This window comes from Notolabrus celidotus, chromosome 21 (assembly GCF_009762535.1).
Source record: "Notolabrus celidotus isolate fNotCel1 chromosome 21, fNotCel1.pri, whole genome shotgun sequence".
NCBI classification, from domain to species: Eukaryota; Metazoa; Chordata; class Actinopteri; order Labriformes; family Labridae; genus Notolabrus; species Notolabrus celidotus.
In genome coordinates, this window is record NC_048292.1 from 8,099,193 (window position 1) to 8,123,031 (window position 23,839).

Genomic DNA, 23,839 nt, shown 5'->3' on the forward strand with positions numbered 1-23,839 from the left:
TTTGCATTATTATATGGGCTTGACAGGTGAGCGTGTTCTAGCTGTTTACCAGGAGGCTTAAGGCCCGCCTCAACTCCGCCTCTTTGCCTCTTGTTAGATTGACCAAGAGTTAGGTTGAGCCAGCATGTCTAATATGTCATGCATATGACAGATTACAGCTAACAGTAATGAAGAGGATACAATGATCTTGTTGCTCTCTCACCAGAGACTTCGGTCCGTGAGTGGCAAGTCTGCTATTTTCCAAAAGCTGGACAAATAAGTAGCTGTGGTCAGCCACCTCTACAAACAGAATACACTCTGAGGGAAACATGGAAATGTAGCTCATTAGCAGCTAAAAAAGAGTGGACACAATGTGTAGACTAACTAACTGGAATAGCTTCCTGTTGGCCTACCCTTCGCTCCCCTTTAGTGCCACCATTAACAGTCATGAAACCAATGTTTGACATATATGACTTAGGCACAGTGCAAGGGTTGTATTCGCCTGCACAACAAGTGTATCAGAAGTAAGGTGTACAAGTATTTTTGCTGTCTCTACAGTTACAGGCTGGCTTTTTATCTGGTTAGATCTAATCTCCATCCACAAAAAGCTCCTGAAAAATAAAATGTTGCAACTCTAAAATTCAGTAGTGCTTTAGGATGAGCAATAATAAATGATTACTCCTCATCTCTCACTTCTATGTTTGTTTTTATTCAGTGTAGGATACAAGTCTGCAAGTGTTCTACTTTTTGAAGATTATGTAAGGTATGGCAGAGACACAGCTGGACTCATCGTGTGTAGGCGTAAGTGATATTGTGTCTGGGTGCGCTGCTGTCGCTCTCTTAAGGAAGCGCCATTGCTCAGAGTAGGCATCATGCATGTTTGGTGCCAATTGTTTTGCTGCATAAGGCAATGGGTAGCATGAAGAGGTTGGAGGGACATATGTAAAGTGGGCTGCTCAGTATCAGTGGAGTGAAATGTGCACAGTGTGATTGTATAGTTTGTGTGTTCAGGTTGTATGGGTGTGGGACTCTTTGGGTGGAAAGCCCGTCTTGTCGGGTTTTGATGATTGAATGTTGTCTGCTGTGTTGTGGTTTGAAGGGAGAATGGGAGCCGAGTAGCATGTGAAGGGAGAGGAATGAAGAAAATGTACCCTGCATTTTAAGCAGTGTGTGGAGAATGCATGTGCAAATCTTTTCCATTTGGAAGAAGCACAAAACAACACTAATGAGGGTAAATAGAATACTCTATGTAGGAGTACATTCTGTATATACAATCACAAAACTGCATAGTCAGACTGCACTGTTACTTGATGGAATATGGTGTGACTTTTCACTGCTTTAATGCCACCATTCAGACTGTCAGTCACTCTCTCACCACACTAAAAATTGTATGCCGGTATGCAGCACTAGTTTTGCAAGTGGATGTGAATTGCTCCTCATCTTTGAGGGAACTGCTGCCGGTGCAGGCAAGGTGATACCACCTGTACAAGGTTGGGAATGATGTCAGTAATCCTCTACTTACTACCTGCTGTGTGTAAGTGAGCCGCAGGTAGTAAGTAGGAGATTATGTACCGATCAGAGGAGTTATGTTCTTGTCTGTGTGACGGATTTTGAACATGCAGAGGATGAAAGCCATGCATGCAAATATAAGTAATTATGATATGCACATTTTAATGTTATAGTATCATTTTGAAACTGGGTAGTTGTGTTGCGAAACAGTTATATGTCCAGGAAAATACACTTTGCTTTCTTGCTAAGACGTACAAAACACGGTAGGTACTGGTGCTGAATGCAAAATACACAATTACAAATAAACAATCATCCTTTAACTACTAAGGAAGCCTCAAACAAACAAACATAATAACATATTTCTTTTAACTCAAGTGGCTCAGCCCTCTGCTGGAGGCACTGATACCTGCATGAAAAAGTAGAGGCAACAAGTGGAGAGCACCGGTGTTGCACCATGTTTGGTATGCTGTACGAATAGAGATCACAAAAGCAATCTCAGCACACATTGCAAAAAGAGCAGGTTAAGACTGTACTCTATGTTCTATAGATTACAATTCCAAGGGTGTGCAAGCGAATGTTTAATAATCCTGTCCAGTCTACAGACACAAACTCTTGAACTAAAGGCTCAACATGTTCCACATGATGATCCACACAACACATACAGTCTTCAAAAGTAAACACTCCATGGCACGTCTGCTGTTAACGGTCCGTACATGTAACCACAGCTGTAACCAGCGCTGAGATGAAGAGCTTAAAACAGCGAGAAGACATTAAGTCGAGAGCTGCCTCCCGTATCTGAGCATCTGCCTCGATGATCCCGCTGACATTATCTGACAGAAGCAGCATCGGATGACACACAGACTCGCTTGCACAACGGTCAGTACTGACGAGGTGCGTTAGAGTGAAGTGGGAACTAATGTGATATCTGACGAGCTGGCATGTTTTCATTAAGCATCAAGTAGCAGCATGATGTGTCTCAGGTACTCTGCTTGATTCAATGCCAGGCAATATGACTACTGCACATGCAAAGATCACAACTGCAACAGTTACATGATCAAATGTGCAGTTTTAGTTAACACCACTTTGGCATTGTGCTTTAAGTATAAAGCTAGATCTAGGATAAGCTTTGCCTTGCATTTACAATGAAAGAGTTAGCCTGGTTTCCTCTAGAAGCACAAAGTTAAGAATCTTGAACAGGATAATGATTCAGATTTTGCATGGAAAATAGCTTTAAGTTGCAGTGGTTGCAATTAATTTTCTTTTGGCAGCAACAGAAAGTTGAGAAGTTTAAAGAGATCATCTGTTATTGTGCTGTTTAACAAACCAAATTTACCAAGTTTCATATCCACAAAATGAAGCCATATTAAAGAAAAATGTCAACAGGAGAACAAACTTGTGGCAATGCCTGTGTTATTGATTACACCAGACTTCACAGTCCATCTCCATCTCCTTAAGGTCAAGCTGACCCAAAGAAGTTCAGCATCCTCGAGCCTCTCCGCCCACGGTATACCATTTATTTTCCAGCTGTCCCCTCTTCTGCTTTTCTTTCTTTCAAAACTTTAAAGTTTTAGACTAGATCTTTCCCTGTAATGTCACACTGGATAATACATAAAAATCAGCCTTGTCATTGTTTTATCTCATTTTCTCTCTTCTCAATGTCATCATGCCCCGCTAAAGTTTGATGTACCCCAGTCAGCACATCTCTTCCTTCATCTTTTCTCTGTTTTTTGAAGTTCATTTCACTCTGCTGGTCCTTACGAATTGCCTGGCTCCAATTTTGACTCTTACTCTGCCCTGAGTTCATGCCCTCATCTCTGTTTTCCATTCCTTACCCACTGAAGAAACTGTAGGTGACATTTCTTCTCAAATATTGGCTACCTTATCTTTTTCTCTATACCAGTCACACGTTATTGTCTTTGCACTTCTGTTATTTATTCCAAAGTTTTGAATTCAATGTTGGATATTGACCTGTGGTATGTTGACTCTTTTTTTATTTTTAGCTGCAATAACATTTGTGGTCTGAATATCTGATTGGTGTTTGGAGAGCAGTTTTGTGGTGAGGCTGGTCAGAGAGTGGAGACCGTTCGCATGAGTGCTAACTACCTTAAGGTACTACTTCTTTAACTCATTTTTTGGGTTTGGATGGCTGAAAGTTAGATGGAGTTTAGGTGTTGTAAAAAATAGATGGCTGTGAAATGCCTCATTCTGCTCTACATGAATAGATCATATTCACATGGCTGCCATTTTTTGTTGACGTCACTCCCGGGTTGGAAAGTTCAAGCAGATCTGCTATTTGAACAAATCAACCAATGAGATGAATTTTACCAAGAGCCAGAAATAGAGATCTTTACTTCACCAGAAATTATACTATGAATATGGTCCATTGTGTGTGTTTTTGTATGAAGTTGTCAGGCAAAGTTTCTGTCATATATTTGCTCAAACAGGTGGAACTTAACCACTTTGCAACCCCACATGCTGGGAACCATCATGCTGGTGGCCTAGTGGTCTAAGCACCCCACATACAGAGGCTATAGTCCCCGTCGCAGAGGTCACCGGTTCGACTCCCGGCTGTGACCATGTCCTTCTTGTCTTCCCCCCTCTCTGCTCCCCACCTGTCTCTCTTCAGGTGTCCTATCATAAAGGCACAAAAGCCAAAACAAATGTAACTTTAAATTTGAATTTGGAGAACTCTTAATTGCATTTTTATCTCTTCAGAGCTGGTTCCTCTCTCCCCCTCCTGCACTTTGCCCTCATCTCCTCTCCCTATGCTCTTCCCTCCATCTCCCTCCAAGTTCATTAAGTCCAGGTAGACTCTCTATTCCCATAACCCCTCTGTCTCTTCAGCTCCCTGCTCTCCTCTCTCCAGGATCATTAACGCCTGGTCAAGTTCAACTCCTTCAAGCAAGAAACTCTTTTAGTGCTGTCTTCTACTCTCTTGCCCTCTGAGGTTATTATTTGTAAGTGAGCTTCTTCATGCTCAGACTGGTCCTTGGTCCTCCACTCACTCCCCACCAAGGTTGACTGGCCAAGTATAGAGTTCATCATCTCAGAGTCAAGCTGCTCTAATTAGTGCACGTCTGTTCCCACTGAGATGTCCATCTTGACTCCCTACGGGAGATCTAACCTGACAGAGATAACACCACAGTCTGAGTTTTCTTGCATGACAAACACATATTGACACACACATGCAAACACATATTTTGGTGGAAGACACAGATACTGGCCACTGCAGCCATCCGAAGGTTGAAAAAAGTTTCATGTTCAACTCTCATTCTTTAGACTTTAGACTAACTACAATATTAACCTTATTTTGGGCTCTACTCCAAATCCTTGTACCACAGAGGATATCAGACTTAATTTAAAGCAAGTTGAGTAATTTGTTTCTGATCCCAGAATCCCAGGAAGACATTTTTGTAGATTCAAGTTTTTCCTTAAATCGAAAATTTAACATTATGTTCCAACCTTAGTGAAGAAAAAAATGAAAAGATAACAATGGCTTAAGAAAAACATGTACAGACTGTAGCCTTCAGCTGATAAGTCAATGCCTTTAAAAAGTAGGAGTGATGGAGAGAGAGAGAGAGCAATTTGAAAAAGAGAGATGTGTGGTGGATGGAGGAGACAATAGAGAGAAAGAACAGCAGAACAGAGAGACAACGTGTGAAGGACGGAGACTTGACAGCAAACGAAACAAGTAGAAAAGAATAATACGGCAACAAGAGAGCGAACCAGTGATGCAGAAAGGAACATTAGCAATGTTTCTATTTGAAAAGCCACTTTGAAATGTACTTAAAAGGAACAAAGCAGACAATTCAAACGTGTGTTTTGGGATGACAAGAACCAAACTTACCTACCATTACAGACAAGAACTGAGAAAAACAACTCTAATCAACAAGTGGGGTTGCTCATCAATCTAAGGCATTTGAATCCATCATCTGAAAACACTGAATGCCACAGAGAATGAAGGCCGACTTCTCTTGCCTGTATCCAGTGTAGACAGCTGTTAGCAACTACAACTTCAGGTCCAGAGCTCCTTTTCTATACTCTGCATGTACGACCCAGTTAGCAACATGAGAGCTGACCATGTGTTCTGATTTAAAGTTATATTTTTGGCTTTTTTTTGCCTTTATTTGATAAGATACCTGAAGAGAGACAGGAAACGTGGGGAGTAGAGAGTGGGGGAAGACAGGCAGCAAATGGTCGCAGCTGGGAGTCGAACCGGCAAGCTCTGCGACGAGCACTGTAGCCTCTGCATGTGGGGCGCTTAGACCGCGAGGCCACCAGCGCCCCCATGTGTTCTGGTTTAGTATAAAGCAAAATTCCCTCCCCAAGGAGTTTCAGTTTCACTGTAAATATTTCTCCACTATGGCGTATGTCAGTGGTACAAACCCAAAAGATGGATAGAAACGCATTTTTTGTGATTTACTTACAATTCTCAGGTGTGAAGCTTGCCAAAATAACGTCATGATGTAGATTTGTAAAAAGTAAAAGAGCAAGCTTCCCTCGATAGGAGAGGGAAACAACCTTCAAAATACTTGTTAGATGAATGGATCAACCATTTCTGATGCACATTTCTGATTTTCATCTGCACCTGCATGCAGATGTAGAAGTCCAGTCCACTTTTTGGATCAAGCTTTGAATTACCATGACCTAGATGACTGAGAACCTTCACAGACATTAATGATGTAAAATAGGTTGAGATTACTGATAGAAAAAGATCATAAACCTGTGTTCTTCCCACACAGGCTTAAGTTATGAATATGAACTGAAAAGTGTAGCTAGCCTTTGAGGTCAAGGTTGCTGCAGGACTTTTTGAATGGCTTTAATCATGCATTCATCTCTGATTGGAGAGATAGAAGCTCATCCTTTCTTATACTTTGACTTCTGATTGCTCTGCCCACTGCAGCATGATGTTAGAGTCTGTTGACTCAAACTCTCTCTCTTTAGGGACAATCAGTGATGGATGAGGACAGTTCAGTTTCTCTCAGACTCAGAAATAAAGCTTAGATTCCATTACTCATAAAGGCCTTGTGTGTGTGTGTGTGTGTGTGTGTGTGTGTGTGTGTGTGTGTGTGTGTGTGTGTGTCTGTGTGTGTATGTGTGTGTGTGTGTGTGTGTGTGTGTGTGTGTGTGTGTGTGTGTGTGTGTGTGTTCGCTTGTACTTTCTTTTTATGTCTGTGAATGTGTGTCTTTGCCTGGATAAGCCAATAAACTCACAGACAAATAAAAGCTGGACAGCGTGGTGTGTCATTACAGCTCCAGGGTTTGTATCTTAACTTGCTCTGCAATGCACCAGCCTGTGTCTGTGTGTCTGTGTTTAGAGTTGCTTAGCTCAAAAAGATTAATTTTAATGTAAGATAGAATTTTTAATAGTCAAAGGTTAACATTTTTCCCCCTCATTGTACAGTTCAACTATATAAATTACTACTAACTTTTGAAGTTTTTGTTTTAACACATTTAGATCAATCTCAGATGGCATGGGTGATCATTGTGTATCATAGTCTGACAATGAGAGGTGATAGATGCCTCCAGGAATAGATGTTGACTTTAAATCATGGTGTGGCCATCGGATACAAAAACGACTTCCAGCTTAGACTTTTTTTCCATGCTGCATTTATATCTGCAACGTAAACGCAGTTGTCCCTTGGTCGATTACACCCCCCGGTGGGTTCATCTGTTTCAAGTACCAGTTTGTCTCACTTACATCGGTACTACTATAACTACTAAGTAGACACACAGATGCTTAACCCTGACTTACTTCAGCAGTATAACCACCCCCAAAAAACACAAACAAACAAACAAACATATACTTGCAATAGAGGTCACATTTGGAGTAAAATTACATCCATTCATCCATCCATCCATCAATCCATTATCTTGACCGCTTATCCCATTAGGGGTCATGGGGGGCTGGAGGCTATCCAAGCTGGCCTCGGGTGGAAGGCAGGGTACACCCTGGGCTGGTTGCCAACCTATCACAGGGCTAACACAGAGAGACAGACAACCATTCATGCACACACTCACACTTACGGGCTATTTAGAGTGGTCAATCAACCTGGTAAGCATGTTTTTGGACTGTGGGAGGAAGCCGGAGTCCCCGGAGAGTAGAACATGCAAACTCCACACAGAAAGGCACCTGCCCGGCCAGGGATTCGAAACAGGAATCTTCTAGTTGTGAGGCAACAGTGCTACCCACTGCACCAACGTGTAAAATTACAATTAGATACAAATTTGGGATCATGATATCAATACCATAACCTCTTTCACCCTCTAATACAAAGGGAATTTTGCAAAAGGAATACGTCCATCACTCCCCAACAAAGATGCAGCCATGCTGTCAGGCAATTAAAAGTAGCAAAACAGAGTGACAACCACCAAAGACATCCACTTAGAGTGAAACCCGTTCCTCGGCGTGCTCTGATGCTAGCGCTCACACCAATGTGGCCCTACTGTGGCAGCTAACTCAATGATAAACATACTTTATTTCTTTCAAACTTTACTCAAAGTTATTCTTTGGTTGAGAAGGTGAAATGGCATATGGTGAGTTACAACTGTGGAAAACATGCTATTTGTGTCTTTTTAACCAAAGTATACTAAATAATACTGCTAATTAAGGTGGAGCTAACAGCTAGCCTTAGACGTTTTCAGTAAAGGCGGAACATGCAGGTCTTTCATGACTATAAAGCTGTGTGAGAAGTAACACTCACAAGCTATGTCTATCTGTATAACTCTGGAAAAGCAGCCAAAGCGAAGTTCCACTCAGAGGTTCAAATGTGAGTTTTTTTTTAGCTGCAAATCTTTGTCTCAGACTGACATAATGAAAGGTGATAATGAGTTATAAAAGGCCCCTTTTAATAGATGAATATTAACTTTGTTTCATTTGAAGGAAAAAGATATCTGTGGTATACAGATCTTGATTGAAATGATGTTCACTTTGAAATCCAACCCTTGAAAGGGCTTACTTAGGCCTCACCTTCTCATTTTGTTTATCCTCGCCTCTTTTTTCTGTCCCTCTCTCCTGTTTGGATTCCCTCTGTGAGTTAAGTTGTCTTGGTACAGATCCAACTGAACAATCATTGCCATAACAACTTAAAAACATCCCTTCACACTGCTCCTTTCCCCGTCCTCTCATGCAGCCACAAAAAAGTGGATTGGTATGGATCCAGTAAAAGCATATAAAGGAGAATCCATGCTCCAGCAACTTTGTCTTATTCCCCCCGTCTATATGCCAAAAACAAAGAAAAGAATGAGAAAAAAAGAGCTACCTCAATCTTTGCCCCCTTTCTTCTTTCGTGTTCCAATGTCACGTTAAACCTAGATAGATCGATAACGAAACAGCTTTTCATCGGACAACACAAATATATCCCAGCATTTAAACGAACACACATATAAAGAGGCTGGTTTAAAAGCTTTAAATCTTGCAGGCTTCTATTGATGAAAACAAACCAGATAAGAGTAACGACGACAAAAAGCCCTCCAACAAACACCATCATTCTTCTTCTGCACCCTGAGAGGCCTTTTAAACATTTACGGACAAAGAAAGTGAGAAAAAGTATCCAAGCAGAGCTTAAAAGTTTCATCTTTTACCAATTTACTGTCAATAACCACATCAGAATTTTGTAGTAGAAAGGAAAATGATGTTATTGAACCGCCTGCTGTCTGTCTGCTGTATAATTTACTCTTTGTGAGTTTTATCAGTTTTTGTTTGAGTCCTGTTTTATCGCTTTGCAAGCAATTTAACTAACTTCATTTAAGATATAAGTTTTTAGAAGTTGTGAAGAACAATCATTCACGGCAGGCAACCAAACTATGCAGAAAAAGGAAAAAGTCAAAGCAACAAATCAAAGAGGCGCAGAATGATGAAGCCTTGAAAACGACTCAGGAGGGACTCATCTATTTCAAAATATGCTGGCAGAGGTGAACTGAGGACTGAGAAAAAACAGGTACATATGGAGATAATATTATTTTCCAATAACTGATGTTTGACTGGTATAAATGCATCAGAAATGAATCATTTCTTGGAATGACTTGAGTCCCCACCTCCCCTTGCTGCTCCAACTTGTAAGCCCATCGCCTCTCTTCATGCTTGCATCTTCTGCTCTAATACTAAGAGACCAATTCATTTATTAGCCAATTTGTTTAAAATATAATCTCACTTGATGCCTCCTTTCTCCATCATTCTTGCTTTATTCTCAAAAGAGAGTAGTGTGGAATCTTGTAAGGTGCACTATTAATCATGAATACCTTATTTATTTTAAGGCTTTGATGTCTTTGATCTTTATATTTAACATCTTTTGGTATCTGAGATTCCTGGGCATGACCGACATCAAAAAGGCAAGCAGCTTCTATGATACAAATCAGGTCTTTACTGTCGGTGATGCTTTTATCTGGACTTTCTATTAGCATTTCAAGGTATCTTTCACATAGAAAAACATTGCATGGCAGAATAAGTTCCCTATTCCCTTTTTCCAATCTGTCAGTCATATAACATTTTAACTTAGCCATATCTAATCAAGTTCATGTTGCATCAAAGTTCTGGCAGGAAACGATGCAACACATTTTGTGCAGGGCGACTTCCAGTAAGTGAAAAGTGTTCAGTGATTCATTGAGGTATAAAGTTTGTGACCTTGTGGTTGCAGGTGATTTCTCTCCCCCTCCAGGCCAGTAACAACAGAGACGGCTGAGAACAAACCTGCTGCTGCAGAATGAAAGAGCAATCAGCGCCTGCCTCTGAATTGGTTTCTGACACTTGTAGAGATGACAGACAGAGATAGCTCAGGAAACAACAACCACTGACAGAGTCTGTGCGCATTCCTGCACAAACACATTCGTGCAACCTCTGAAAGCAAATCAGACAGGAGATTCCAGTAATCCTCATGACACAAAAATACCTTTCTGTATCCCTTGTTTCCCCCACTCTCTACCCCATGTGTATTCTGCCTGATACTTGATAGAAGAAAACAGGAAATGAAAAGATTGAAGAGCAGGTACAGGCAAATCTGCTGAGGAAATTAACCAATACCAGGGTATTTAAATAAAGAGTCTAGAGTGAATATTATTCACCCAATCCACTCATGGACTGTGAACACAGAAAGAGGAAGACTGAAAATTTCAGGGGTAGGGCTTCGAAGTGATATGAAACCAAATCACCATCTACTACAAGCAAATATAAGTAGATAATATGTTCAAGGAAAGCTGCAGGCTTAACTTAATTATGAAGGTGAAACGCAACATGACTTGTTTTCATGATAAGGATAAGACAAATTAGAGGAGAGCTGGGTTTAGCATTTTTAGAGTATGAGAGGAATTACTGTAGTCAGGGTGGATAAACACGACAGGATTACTGCATGGTATCAAGCATTCCAAGGCTCCAAGGCTGCTGTTCTTAAAGAATAAATTAGCAATTTGAAGACTAATTGTTTGCTTCTATATCATTTTTATCCATTAGTCTTGAAGGATCTTTCTTTCTTTTCATATATTCATCATCAAGTAAATAAAGCAATATTTACATGATAAAGGCTGATAGCAAGCTGCATTTAATGTCAAACCAAGCGTCTCCATTGGGTGAGTTCACCACTTAACTCACCGTTGAAGTTGACCGAACGTATGAAGCTGAGCAGCTCTTTGCCGTCGATGTTGCTGGCCATGCGCGGGCAGAGGCCCGGGTATCCATAGCAGAGCACCCTGTGCATGTGGTGCAGAGCATGGGCCATGGCGTACACAGCGTCCATCACAAACTGGACCTTCCCTTCTTGTTCATAACTGGAGTCCCGACCGACTTTTTCTAAACCTGAGGGAAGAAGAATTGGAAGTAGTTAGAGGAGGGAAGACTGTAAAAAAAATTTTTTAAAACACTGGGAAGGATTGAAGGGCAAACACATTTAGGACACAAGAGTAATCTCTGTTCTGTGTTGAACGTCAGACAAATAAAGGAGCTCAGGCTGGATTTGGTTAGACAGCGAAAAACTCTACAAGATAAGATAATCCTTTAGTGATCCCACAAGAGGAACTTTTGGGAGAATAATCATTAAAGTTTTGAAACATACATACAGAAATCCCTCAGTCAACTTAAGGGCAATAAAGCTACAAGAGTGTTGGACGGCCAGCCTTAAACTCCTAGAAAGGCTTCACCTCAACTGACAGCTTCTATCCACTGCTTTTAAACAGCAGTCTCCTACAAAACACAAGTTGGTTCTTGACCACTCATTCTTATTGTTCTGAGATAGAGTTTGTTTAGGGTATGCTGACATAATATTAAAAGTCACTTTATTCTTTATTCTTTATTCAGATCCCCATTAGCTGCCACTAATGAGGGTGGGAGCTAATATATCAAACATGTTGTGAAGTAAGGGATCATACATAGTGAGCAGGTGGTTATGCAAATTAGAATCCCAACAAGGAAGCACTTGTAAGTTGAGTAAACATCACACTTAACAGTTTAATTCATGGTCACGCTTTTTCCCATTGGTATTCTTCAGAATGTCAGCTGGTTATGGTCTCCTTCCCCATAACTTTCAAAGTCTGTTGGCATTTTATTTTCACTCAGCCAGTCACATAACACTGTGAAAGCCCATAGCGAATTACAGTTTCCGTTTCCTTTCTGTCTGTTATCTTGAATTTAGTCAACGGCTCTTTCACTCAGATGCGTTTTAGCTCAGTGCATTTTAGCTTCCCTTGCATGTTTCTGCGTTGTTTTCCTCCTCTTTTCTTCTTCTGTGGTGGGGACTGATTAGACATTTACCGAGAATCAAATGTTTAGTTTTCCCTTAATAAATTAAAAGTAGCATGTTGTTTAGCCTATCAATTTAAACTGTTAATAAAAAAGTAATTTAGGACATTAACAGTCACTGACATTTTTGCTTCAGTACCAATTGTAAGAGATGAAATGTACTGGAAACTGTTTTCTGTGGATTGATTTCATGTGCTCAATGTGATCTGGTTAATCCTGGTGTTGCTCTTGCTATTCAGAGATAAGGTTAGGGTTTTGATCAAGCTTTCAACACAGCTGGGTGATAGGTAAGAAAGGAGAGTAATAAATCATATATAATTAAATTTAAAATGATTAATGTTGGGTGTTATTTCATTGATATACCATGTGATAGCAGTGGAATCACACAACTGAATTTAACTCCTAATGTGACATAAATTAGCCAAAGTGGTTAACATGTTACAAATGGAGATCTATCATGCCAAAAAGGATGTAATACATGATATAACTGAAGAAACTAAGAGCTGTTTGACAGGTGTGAAGCCCACTCTTATAGGTGGTGATTGAAACTGTTATGTATGCCATATAACATTTTGAATTCCAGTCACAACCTAGGAAAGGAACTCTATCAGGAACAGCGAATGCACCACGCCTCGCTGTAAATGTGTATTATGTAGTGTTTGCATAAAAAAGTAGATGCATAAACATAGACCAGAGCTGAAGAAAGTAGGTGGAGGTTGACTGAGGGACAGGTAAAGATAAAGCCAGATGAAAGTAAGCCAACAGGTTAAAAAAAAAAGCCTTCAAAGTACAACTTTAGCGAGTAAAACTTTAAAGAGCAAGATGAAAACACATAAAAGGAACCTGAGTGAGACAGGTTCAGCATCAGACAGGTAGCAGGGCACTCAGCCTGACAATGACAAATAACTCCTCTCAATCCATTCTCACCCTGGTAGAAGAGTTACAGCAGAAAGAACAACATGCTCCTTTTTTACATCTCCTGAACCGCTGATAATGGCATTTTCTTGTATGAGAAAATGGTCAGAAGGAGACAGAATATACTTCATCCTCTCTCTGACCCTTGTCACATGACTAACGCTGCAAACTTTCTGCACATCAGTTATTTTCTATGTTTGGCAGTCTGTCTTGCTTGTAATGTCTTGTGTGCTTTTGTGTTTTCACTAATGCTGTGAGGCTTATCTTATTACCACAGCCTAATTAATTACTGCAGAGTAATGTGTAGGTTCATCAATGGGCATGGAAACAAATGCATATTTGAATTTGGCCTTCATGCTTGTGTGCAGGCAGAGAACAAACAAACAAACACAAACAGGCAAATCAGCTCACAGATGTGACGCATCCAGAGTGTGTCATGAAACCATTCATTAGCATGTGCTAATGAAAAACAAAGTAATGTAACATCCTTGATGCATTAAGATGGAAATCGGTCGTTGATTATGACATTCATTTTTCTATTGTTCCATATAAAAAGTTCAAAAACTGGAACTACATTTTTAAAAACATCTTTAGCATCTTTTTTGTTTTTTGCTTTCTCTTTTTCATCATTCCTCATTCTGTCTTTCTATCTCCCTCTGTTCCCCCCTTTCCATGTCTTTCTGTCTACCACACCCTGCCTTTTCCTGACGTTATTCACCCATTTCTTCTGAGCAGCAGTCACCTTCAGGCGATGCAAACTGAATCAAACCCCGTCTGGGTTGAGTTGAATTAACAAGACCAGAGGCTACTCAATCAATATGAGAATCCATAAGGAATTAATGGGGTTCTGAGAAGGAAAACCAATCCACAGTTAAAGAAGGCTGTCGGGTGTTTTTGAACATGTTTGTCGTCGGTGGTGTACGTGAGTGAGTGCGTGCAGATGCCTGAGTAAGAAGTAAGTTAGTGTTGTCTCTTTGTCATGTGGTTTATACAAGTAGCTGATCTCTGATCTCAATAATAGACCAATTACCTTGAAATTCCTGGACAGCAGAGGTTTACAGTACCTTAAGGTATTCAGGAGAAGTGTTGAATGTAGCACCTTGAAGCCATACTTGAGTAAAAGTACAGATACATCTCTGAAATTAATAAATCAGCAGCTCTACTATAACTTGAATGAAATTCTCACAGTTTCTGATATTAACTATACTTAAGCATTAAAAGTATTCATCTGATAAGAAGTTAACTTAAAGCTCCTGTAAGCAACTTTCTGTTTGAGTTGACTTTGGCGCCTCCTGTGGACAAAGCAGTACCTCCTATCTCTATGCTGACCTTGTCATGTGCATGCATAAGTTATTTTTTCTGACCAAAAAAAAATCTGTGTGCTGGAAGACCTTTTTAACAACCTAACATGTAATTCAGAGTGAAAATTGGCTGTGAGGAAGTGTTAAAAAAAAAAAGTGTTTGGCAGGGTGCTTTGAATCATCTCGTCTGACGCCTACCCTGTGGTAGCATTTATAGACATTATGAAGTGCCACGAAGAAGCTATCAGTCTTCTTCCGGATGGTCTTGATTGCTTCAGTAGGTCATATAAAGTTAGAAGTTTGAGTTTCAGTCTATTTTAAAAACAGATAAAAACTCCTCACAGGAGCTGTAAGTATTAAAATTAAAGGCACACGTGGTCGATATGATTTTGATAAAGGAGAGGTGGTCAGAATTTTGAGAATTATGAAACAAATCACGTTAAATAAACCTTAATAATTTACTTGAAGAAGAAGAAAGGTTGTCAACTTAAAGGCCTCATTTTGGTTAAATCAAGTTTTTAACCTTGCAAAGCTAAAACCATAGACTGTATAAAATATGGATGTAGAATCCTTGACATCACCCATCTGTTTCTGAAGCACTCCTACTGCTTGGAATAAACTCCAGAAGGACTTGAATCTGTCAGATCTTATCTCACTAGACACCTTTGGGTCAATCTTAAATGAAAGACAGACCCCAGAACAGTGCCTGTGTTTATAAATGCTGTTTTTGTAATCACAAATTGCACTTTACTTGAAAATAAGTTGCATCTTTAAATTATTGATTGCTTCTACATACTGTCTGTACATATGCTCCATGTTGTTGAGTTGTGCTATTTATTTTGACATTTGCTGCTGACCTCTTGGCCAGGTCGCCCTTGTAAATGAGGTCTTGATCTCAATGGGACTCATCTGGTTAAATAATAATAAAAAAAAAAGTCAGCTGTGCCTCTCATTGGAAGACTCGTAATCTCAATATCTTCGAAATTGCTGTGTTAGGAAAAAATCCCCCCCGTACAGTGTGTGCTGATCAAGAAATGAGCTATCCAGACTACATGTCATGATCCTCATCATGGCAGCCCTCCCCTCTCCCTCTTTGTGTGTGTGTTTTGTCATTTCCCTGTCTGTTACTCCTCCACCTGTGTCTCTTCCCCTTGTTTGTTTCTTGTGGGTGAATGTGGGCGGGGTTTCCAATCAACAGGCAGCACCAGGTGAAGCCATTCACTAATCAACCCTCTCCCATAAAGCCTCTGGATTTCCTCCTACTCATCGCCAGATCGTACTTCAGTTTTCAGTGGTATTCTGAGTCCGTGGCTCCTCAAGCATTTATGTTTTGCTTGTCTTTGTGTGTGTTTAGCTGACGTCATTGTGTGTTTCCATCTTGCTTCAGAGATTGCTGTGCATGCTTCCCGCTCTCCTGCTGATGGCTTCCCTTTCTGCTGCTGAACCTGCCTGCCTTTGCCTGAGCTCCAGTTACCCTCTGTGTGAGTACGCTGGAGAGAGGGACTGTTCCGCTCTGTACTCACAGCGCCATTACCACAGAGTTAACTCCAATAAAAGACTTGTATTTTCACAATCCATCTTGCCTGAGTTCTGCTTTTGGGTCCAGTCCTGGTGACAATCCATAATACTACACTCGTCTTTTGTACCAGGCTGTAAACATGTTTATTTCTGCTGTAAAGATCGTCTTTTATGAATTGGTGTGTATGTGGTTTCCGTTAATTCCGGAGCCAGCCTCAAGCGGATCCTCGATGAACTGCAGTTTTTAACACTTCCAAATTGGACTCATATTTTTAGACCGGAGGTTGCCGCTTGGCTAAAACATGCTATGACATCACCTATGTAACAAATCTCTTCTGCTGGTCAGGTGGGGCTTTCTATTTCCCTCCAGCACAGAGTGGACTGGTCAGTAAAAAGAGCATGTTACAAGCTAACAAATTGCTGGATGCAAACTACACAAGCAGTTGCATCTGATTTGCTTGAACTTAAAAGCCTATGTGGCTTTGAATTCCCTCATTGCACTTGATTCACCTTGCTTTTTCTTCCTTTTAAGACAGCTGGCATCCATTATGTTGCACTATTGCTAGCCTCAGTTTTCTAAACCCCTTTTGAACCTAAATATCCAAAACCATTAGACCAACAAAACCTGTTTTGTTTTGAGTAGCAGAGATTCTTGAGGAAAGTTTGTCAGAATAAAAGTGCACATTTTATTTCAGGACTGCAGTGGAGTAAAATGTAAAGCTGCTAGAAATATAGAAACTCAAGTGAAGCACAGACGGTCCCAGAAAACATACAGAAGTGCTCTAAGTACCATTTTGTTAGATGACACTGCTGTTGGAAAGAGGGATAAAGAACAAAATAGATACATAGAGTTCTCAGGCCATGCAACAGAATGTTTTTTTCTAAAGGAGACAGCAATATGGGATATGATCTTTTGTTTTCCCCTGCCTCAGTGTTTTGATCCTTCTGCAGAGGGTTTGCCCAGCACTTACTCTGCTGCACAAGTCTGTTTCTCTTTCCTGTTTGCACACTCTCCTGCCCAGTGCATTCACATTCCTCTGAGCCAAGTTCAACCCTCTCCAGCTCAACTGAAGATTCAGATCTTCATTTTGCTCCTGGATGTTACTTTTTTGCTTCTCCAGCTGCCAGTATTGACCCTATACATTATTGATTTCACCAGAACATGCAGGGTTGTTATCCAGCCGGACACGGTTTGAGCAAAATGCATACGGGGGGAACTACCTGCTTAAAGCAGCAGGCTGATACTGAGGGTCAAAAATCGATTGAGTTGTTTCTCAGCAGGCATGAAAAAAACTTGTTGCTCATCAGACTCAGCCAGCACAGTGTTTTGTGCATCACAGCCTTTAATTTGACATTTCATTAGAAAAGCAGCTGCACCAATGATAGTAACCTTTATTTATCCGGGGAAGACATGCACCTTGTGGCCAACAACCTGTTTGACATTCATAATTCATAACTCGGTCAGACCTCTGGAGCTGCTGAGAGAGGAGAGCTTTTCTTATTAGTTCTTCAAATCTGGCCACAAGCCCGGTTTTCTGACATCATCTCCCAAACTGTATTTAATTACCTTTATTTTCTCGCAGTCAACAACAAAATGTGTTAAGTAAAAAATCCCTATCATCTCAATCTTTAGTAAATCCAATGAAATGTAGGATGTTTTTCTCCTCTCACACTTTCTCTAAACCACAGAAGTGTAGCATCGTCAGTCCACCACATGTCAAACTTCACTTCAGAGGCCTAAAAGTTTTTCCGTGGTTGGAAACTCTCGTCACGCCCCCGGGGGTTGCTCCGATAACAGCCTCACTAATGTGACTGATGCCACTTAGCCTCGGCAAAACCCTCAGCATACTTAACTGAACCAACCACTGTGTCTGCTGGAAACACAAAACCAATAGAGAAGTGCAGCAAGGTGAAGCTAATGCAGCTAACTGACTGGCTAACTGCCTTGATGGATCCAATTGGGAGTCAATTTACTGCTCTTGTCACTAATCTAAAGGCGCCATAGCCTGATGAAATGTATGTGGGTTTACCTTTAATCAGAGCGTTTATGGGTGTGTTCCAGCGCTAATCCATGAGGAGCAGCAATTAAAATTGTACAGATCTAGCATCCAAGCTATAGGCTGAAATAATTGAATTGTGCTCAGTGTGGATTAAAGTATTTACACATATTTGTCTGGCTTTTATCTGCTTTAGAGGGAAATTCCTTCTTCAGATTTGGAGGAGAGCTTTTTGGGATGAAGCTTTGACTTTTCGTGAGATATCAGATCTCTGCAGCTCTCCTGATTTGAAGGAGATTTGCACATCTTCTAACCTCTGGTATAATCAGACACCCAAGGACAGCATGATAGCACTGTTGGGTATAAATAGATTTATGTTTGTACTCAGATAGCTGAAAGTTACATCTGTAACTATTTCACAAATCTCTTCAGCACATATCTTTTTACAGAAGTCTAACTGCCTTTGAGACTCTCCAACTTATAATACAATGCTCACACAGGAAAGCTGATCGACTTTACTGTGCTCATGGCCATATGGCTTATTGTTATACCATACTCATAGCCAAGCACACACCCACATCAGATGATTATGTGAATCATCTGCTTCATTGCTCCCAGTGTGTCAGAGCACTGTGCAGAATGTAGTTAAGACCTGTGATCTCCAAAACTACTTCAATGATGATACTACTTATATCGCACTGAATCACAGTAATGTAACACATTAGAAGAAATATGGATGACGAAGGATCTGAGCGCCGTGGAATCGGCCGTTTGTACCAGAAGCTAGAAAGCCATAAAAGACTTTCTGAACTGAGCCTACATCATCTCACTGATCAACAAAAGGCCCTCAAGCTGGCTGCCTAGCAATCAACCATACGTTAAAACCTAATTGCACGAATACTACAATAAATACAGCTTAACAAGACTTTTAATGGTACATAATTTCACAGTGATGTATCTGTACATTGCACATAGCTGGCACTGAAGTGATGCTGTGGCTTGAATCAAAATTTCAAGCATGAGACACATGCTACCTGAAAGTATGCTGCAGATCTCTGTAGCTTCATCCTTTATTGAACCCACACTGGAGTGTACTTCTGAGGTTCAATGGACTCCAAAAGATAGTTTTTTTTATTTTTTATTTAACCTTTATTTTACCAGGAATAGTCCCATTGAGATACAAAGTCTCTTTTTCAAGGGAGTCCTGGCCAAGACAGCAGCATAAAAAGTTTCACAAATAGAACAGGACAAAACATACAGTGGCAAGTAACTATTACATTGATTTATAAATTAGCAGTGCTAAGCTTTAAAACATGTGCACAAGCTGATCAGATCATCCTTTATCCTAGTTTTGAAATCCTCCAATCGAATTAAACAGTCCAGTTTCAGGCGACCCTGAAGCTCAAACCAAGAAGACGGAGCAAAGACATTAAAAGCACTTTTACCAAAGACAGAGCGAGTCCAAGGAATGCCAAAAAGAATTTGTCCATGGGACCGAAGATGACAGCCACTGACAACTTTAGGAGTCAATAAGGAGCAGATTAGATTTTCGTCTAAGAGAAAACCCAAGTATTTAAATGTTGGGACACATTCGATTTCCTCATTTGTGGAGGTGAAAATCTTAGACTCATTTTTCACTCATTTAGTTACATATTTTCATTGCAGAAAATGGGTGTAGCCATGCTACAATTGGTAGATTGGTAGCCTTTGCAGTTGGCTGATCATGTGTGCAACCAGAAGTGGGGGAAAATATCAACACACCATTATTTTTTCGTCCCCACCTGTGCAATACAATTATCGTATAATTGGCACCAAATAACAGTATTCTAACCAAGAAATATAACACCTCTCTAAACAGGTGTCCTTTCAAATTCGACTCACTGTGTTGTTACCATAGACTGTAAAAAAAATGGACAGCGTTGCTCTGCCTTTTCCTGTTGTATGGTTTTGAAGCCGAAAAACCCAGTTTGAATGCACAGCAATTTTGCAGCCAGAGTCTGTGCAGTAGAGAATTTCTGTGTTGCCACGGTAATTTCTGTGTTGCCATGGAAACAAGCTCCGCCCTACAGCGTACCGTCTCGAGATCCTATGGAGTTTCCCTCTACAGCAGCTGTCAATCAAGGCGAATCCGGAAGTAAAACCCCGTTTTTTAAACTCTAATAACTAACGAAAAAGAAACTTTTCAGAAAAAAGAGGGCTTGAACACAAAACAGTCATATAATAACTACATATCACCACAGCATACAGATGTGAGAAACAATCGTACGACGTGTATTTATTTTTTAAAAGTTTGACCGCAGCCCCATTCAAATGAATGGGGGAGATGGAGTTTTTGACCAATATTGCAGCCAGCCACTAGGGGGAGCAGCTTTTGTAGAAGCCTCACTTCCAGCCGACTGATCGGACGTCCATTTTCTTTTACAGTCTCTGGTTGCTACTTTATGATTCATCATAATTTGGCTAACTTTATCAACCCTGACCCTCATCTTTTTGGGGCTTTATGTCTTCTTCAGTTCATTAGATATCATGATGTAAAAATGTATGAATGTCTTGCAATTTATCAATCATCATAGAATCGTTGTATATCGAAGTTATTTTTGACGTGGGCTGTCTAAGTCGCCCTAAGATTCTCAGCCTATGCTCAACACACATGCTATATCATAAGCAAAGTATTATTTATTATTTTGGCATAAATAAGGCTAAATGTTTGGCCAATGCTAAAATTCACTTGGCATAGGCTTTGCACATAGACAGCCTCGGTTCCCATCTGAACACCTCTGTGGGTTCAAGTTCAGTGTGAAATTCTGACTCAGTTACATATCATACATGAGAAATGTGCACTCTCCTTTTGTCAACTACTCACAGTCTTTTACACAACACTCCACCTCCACCGATTGAAAAACTCATTCACACACTATAGGCAGCCGCTGCCATTCAAGGTGTCAGCCTGCCCTTCAGGATCTAATCAAAACCATTCAGCACACACACAATCTCACTCTGATTTTGGGTTCAGTGTCTTGTTGAAGGACACGATGACATGCAGACTTAAAGAGTAGGGTACAAAACCACCGATCTAAGCTTCTCCCTTCTACCTCTGAATTACACAGCAGCCCATGTTTTAGTTATTACATGCAAGATACATGTCTTAGTTACCAAAGGTACATTGATTAATAATATAAAATTAGCACTTAGCATTAAAGTTTAAACTAGGGAAGCATAATATTATTGGCTTAATATTGATAGCGCCAGATAAAAGCTTAAAAAGTTAGTCATCTGTTTGAACAAATACGAAGATTTCAGCCAATCTGTGCAGCCGATAAAGTGAAGCTTTAATAAGAGCTTATGCACGCCAACGACAAGCTTCAACATTTTGGCTGTATGGAAATATTTTGAAGTGTCGTAAACATACAGAAAAATAGCTGGTAAAACAACACTCCTGTCTGTCAGAGAATAGACTTTAAAATCCTGCTGATGGTTTATAAAGCACTGAATGGTTTAGGCCCAAAATACATTGCTGATCTGCTACTACTTTATGAACCACCTCGACCTCTGAGGTCATCAGGTACTGGTCTGCTTTCAGTTCCTAGAGTCAGAATGAAACATGGTGAAGCAGCGTTTAGTCATTATGCACCACATATCTGGAACACACTCCCTGAAAGCTGAAGGTCTGCTCCAACTCTCACCTCTTTTAAATCAAAGATTAAGACTTTTTTATTTGACACAGCCTTCCTATCGTAGCTCATTTTAACCCACTTTAAATTAAAATTTTAATGTAATTTTTAATATATTTCTAATTTTCCTTTTCTTCTCTGTTTAATTATATTTGTCATTTTAATTGTGTTCTTTTATGCTTGTCTGAATGTCTCCAATGCTTTTAATGTTTTATTACTCAAAGCACATTGAGTTGCCCTCGTGTATGAAATGCGCTATACAAATAAAGCTGCCTTGCCTTGCCTTGCCTTAATGTTACCTATTTAATTGTGCATCTGAAGAACCGTCAGCCTAAAGGCTGATTTATACTTCTGCGTCTCCCCTACGCAGCAGGGGCTGACACAGACATGAGCACCACATACTTGTGTGTCGATGTGTCCGTGTCGCACAGCAATTATCTGCCGAAACGCTTGAGGACAGTGTGGTCTCCCTGATAGTCCGGTCACCTGCTTCCGGCCCTGCTATGATCTCTGTTTACTTTTCCACAGAGATTCAGAGCGTGTTATGTTGATCTACAGCTGATACATGTTGCTGTTTATCATACAGACATGATTACATGAAGAATAGAGAGGAGGAGATGAAATACACGGCCGATCTGTTGCCGATCTCGGCAGTGCTGTAAATGCGGGACATACAATACCGCCGAGTGGACCAATCACAGGGCTTGCAGTCCACAGAGATTCTACTCGTAGTTGCATTTAGAGGAGGTGCAAGTCAGCTATGTGTGTAGGCCTCTGTGTAGGTATGGGAGCTACGCAGACCTCTGGCGTAGGCTACGCTGTCGATTCGATGCAGAAGTATAAATCAGGCTTAAAGCACCAAGAGATTCAGAAAAGTAAGCACAAAACAATCTGTGCCTGCAAAACCTTGAAGCAGCAGCCTCTACTTCAGTTGTAGCCGCCTGCTGTGTGCGTGATCTCTCACGTTTAGTGGTGAACAAGGCATAATCATCCACTTTTGGAGCCAACACAATGTTTATTCTGGTAATAACAGAATAATTTTTATCTCTCACAGCCACTTTTGTAGTAACAAACTCCAGCAAATACTAAAACACAGAAAGAAAATATTATGCTAACTGTAGGTTTGCAGGCTACATTGCAGAGATTAGTGATTTTTTTTTTAGCTAGAAAAATATAACAACAACAGCAGATCAGTAACTTTACAAGTGTTTGATATTAAACTCAGGGATTCTGTCAAACATAACACTTGGGAGAATAACATTTTAACCAAGAAAGCCAAATTTATTTTCACCTGTTTAAGAGGAGCTTATCACAAGGCTACTGACCACAGAGACAGGGCGTACACCTCAAGTCTACAGGGCCTCAGCAGAGGGTGCTATAATACCTTCAATACATTACTTCCAATACCAAAACGTACAGACACTTACTTCATATTACATCAAAATCCATAGAAGAAACAGCATATAAATATAAAAATTCAAAGAGGACAAATGCAAGTGCTTGTATGTGTTACATTCATTCAACAAAGCTAAGAAATGCAGCAGGGACCATCGAAAGGTAAATCCGCTTCACAAGAAAATTATGAAAGTAATGGCGCTTCAAAATTTGCCTATTGAAATGGTTGAAGATGATGGCTTACCCAGTATCTGAAGCATTATTGGCTCAAATTAGTTTAAAGATATCTGCATATTAGAATCCTGCAAAAATCAGATGTCGTGAATCCACCAATGAAAACCACTTCCCTCAACCTTACTAATTAGTTGTGGTCCCTTAACCCTTAAAGACCTTGACCATCTTTGGGGGCGCCAGACGCTCCTGAATTTATTTTGAATATGCAGAATGAGGTGTCAATGGAAAGCTGAGAATGAGTGCTGCAACTGAGTTTTTAAAGCTTGTTGATAGGATTAGCGGTTCAAAAGTTATAGAACATTTAAGAACAAGTAACCAGCGGCGGCTGTCTAGGTCTTTGAGGGTTAAAATAAGCATGCTGCAAACAGCTGAAAGTTAGCCACATGACTATTAATGTTATATGTTAAAGGAATGAATAGGTTTAATGTTTGTTAGGTGGCTTTATTTTGACTAGGTGTTGCCAAAACGTTTCAGCGTTTCATCATATTTTGAAGAGTAGGACCAATGACCAAGCTGATATATAGCGACAACACGTTGGCATTTAAATCAAAAAAGGGAGTACAGTAGATTTCCACATTTTGATTAACTCTGATC

The 23,839-nt window shown here is 40.3% G+C and overlaps 1 protein-coding gene across 7 annotated transcripts in view; it reads right to left on the reverse strand.

The window, feature by feature from the left end:
• grm8a (glutamate receptor, metabotropic 8a) overlaps positions 1 to 23,839 on the reverse strand; it is a 315,548-nt gene that overhangs the window by 51,895 nt on the left and 239,814 nt on the right. For all 7 annotated transcript variants that reach the window (XM_034674012.1, XM_034674009.1, XM_034674007.1 and 4 more), the window contains one exon: positions 11,072 to 11,275. In XM_034674012.1, coding sequence (XP_034529903.1) covers positions 11,072 to 11,275 — 204 coding nt within the window. The remainder of the gene's footprint in view (positions 1 to 11,071; positions 11,276 to 23,839) is intronic.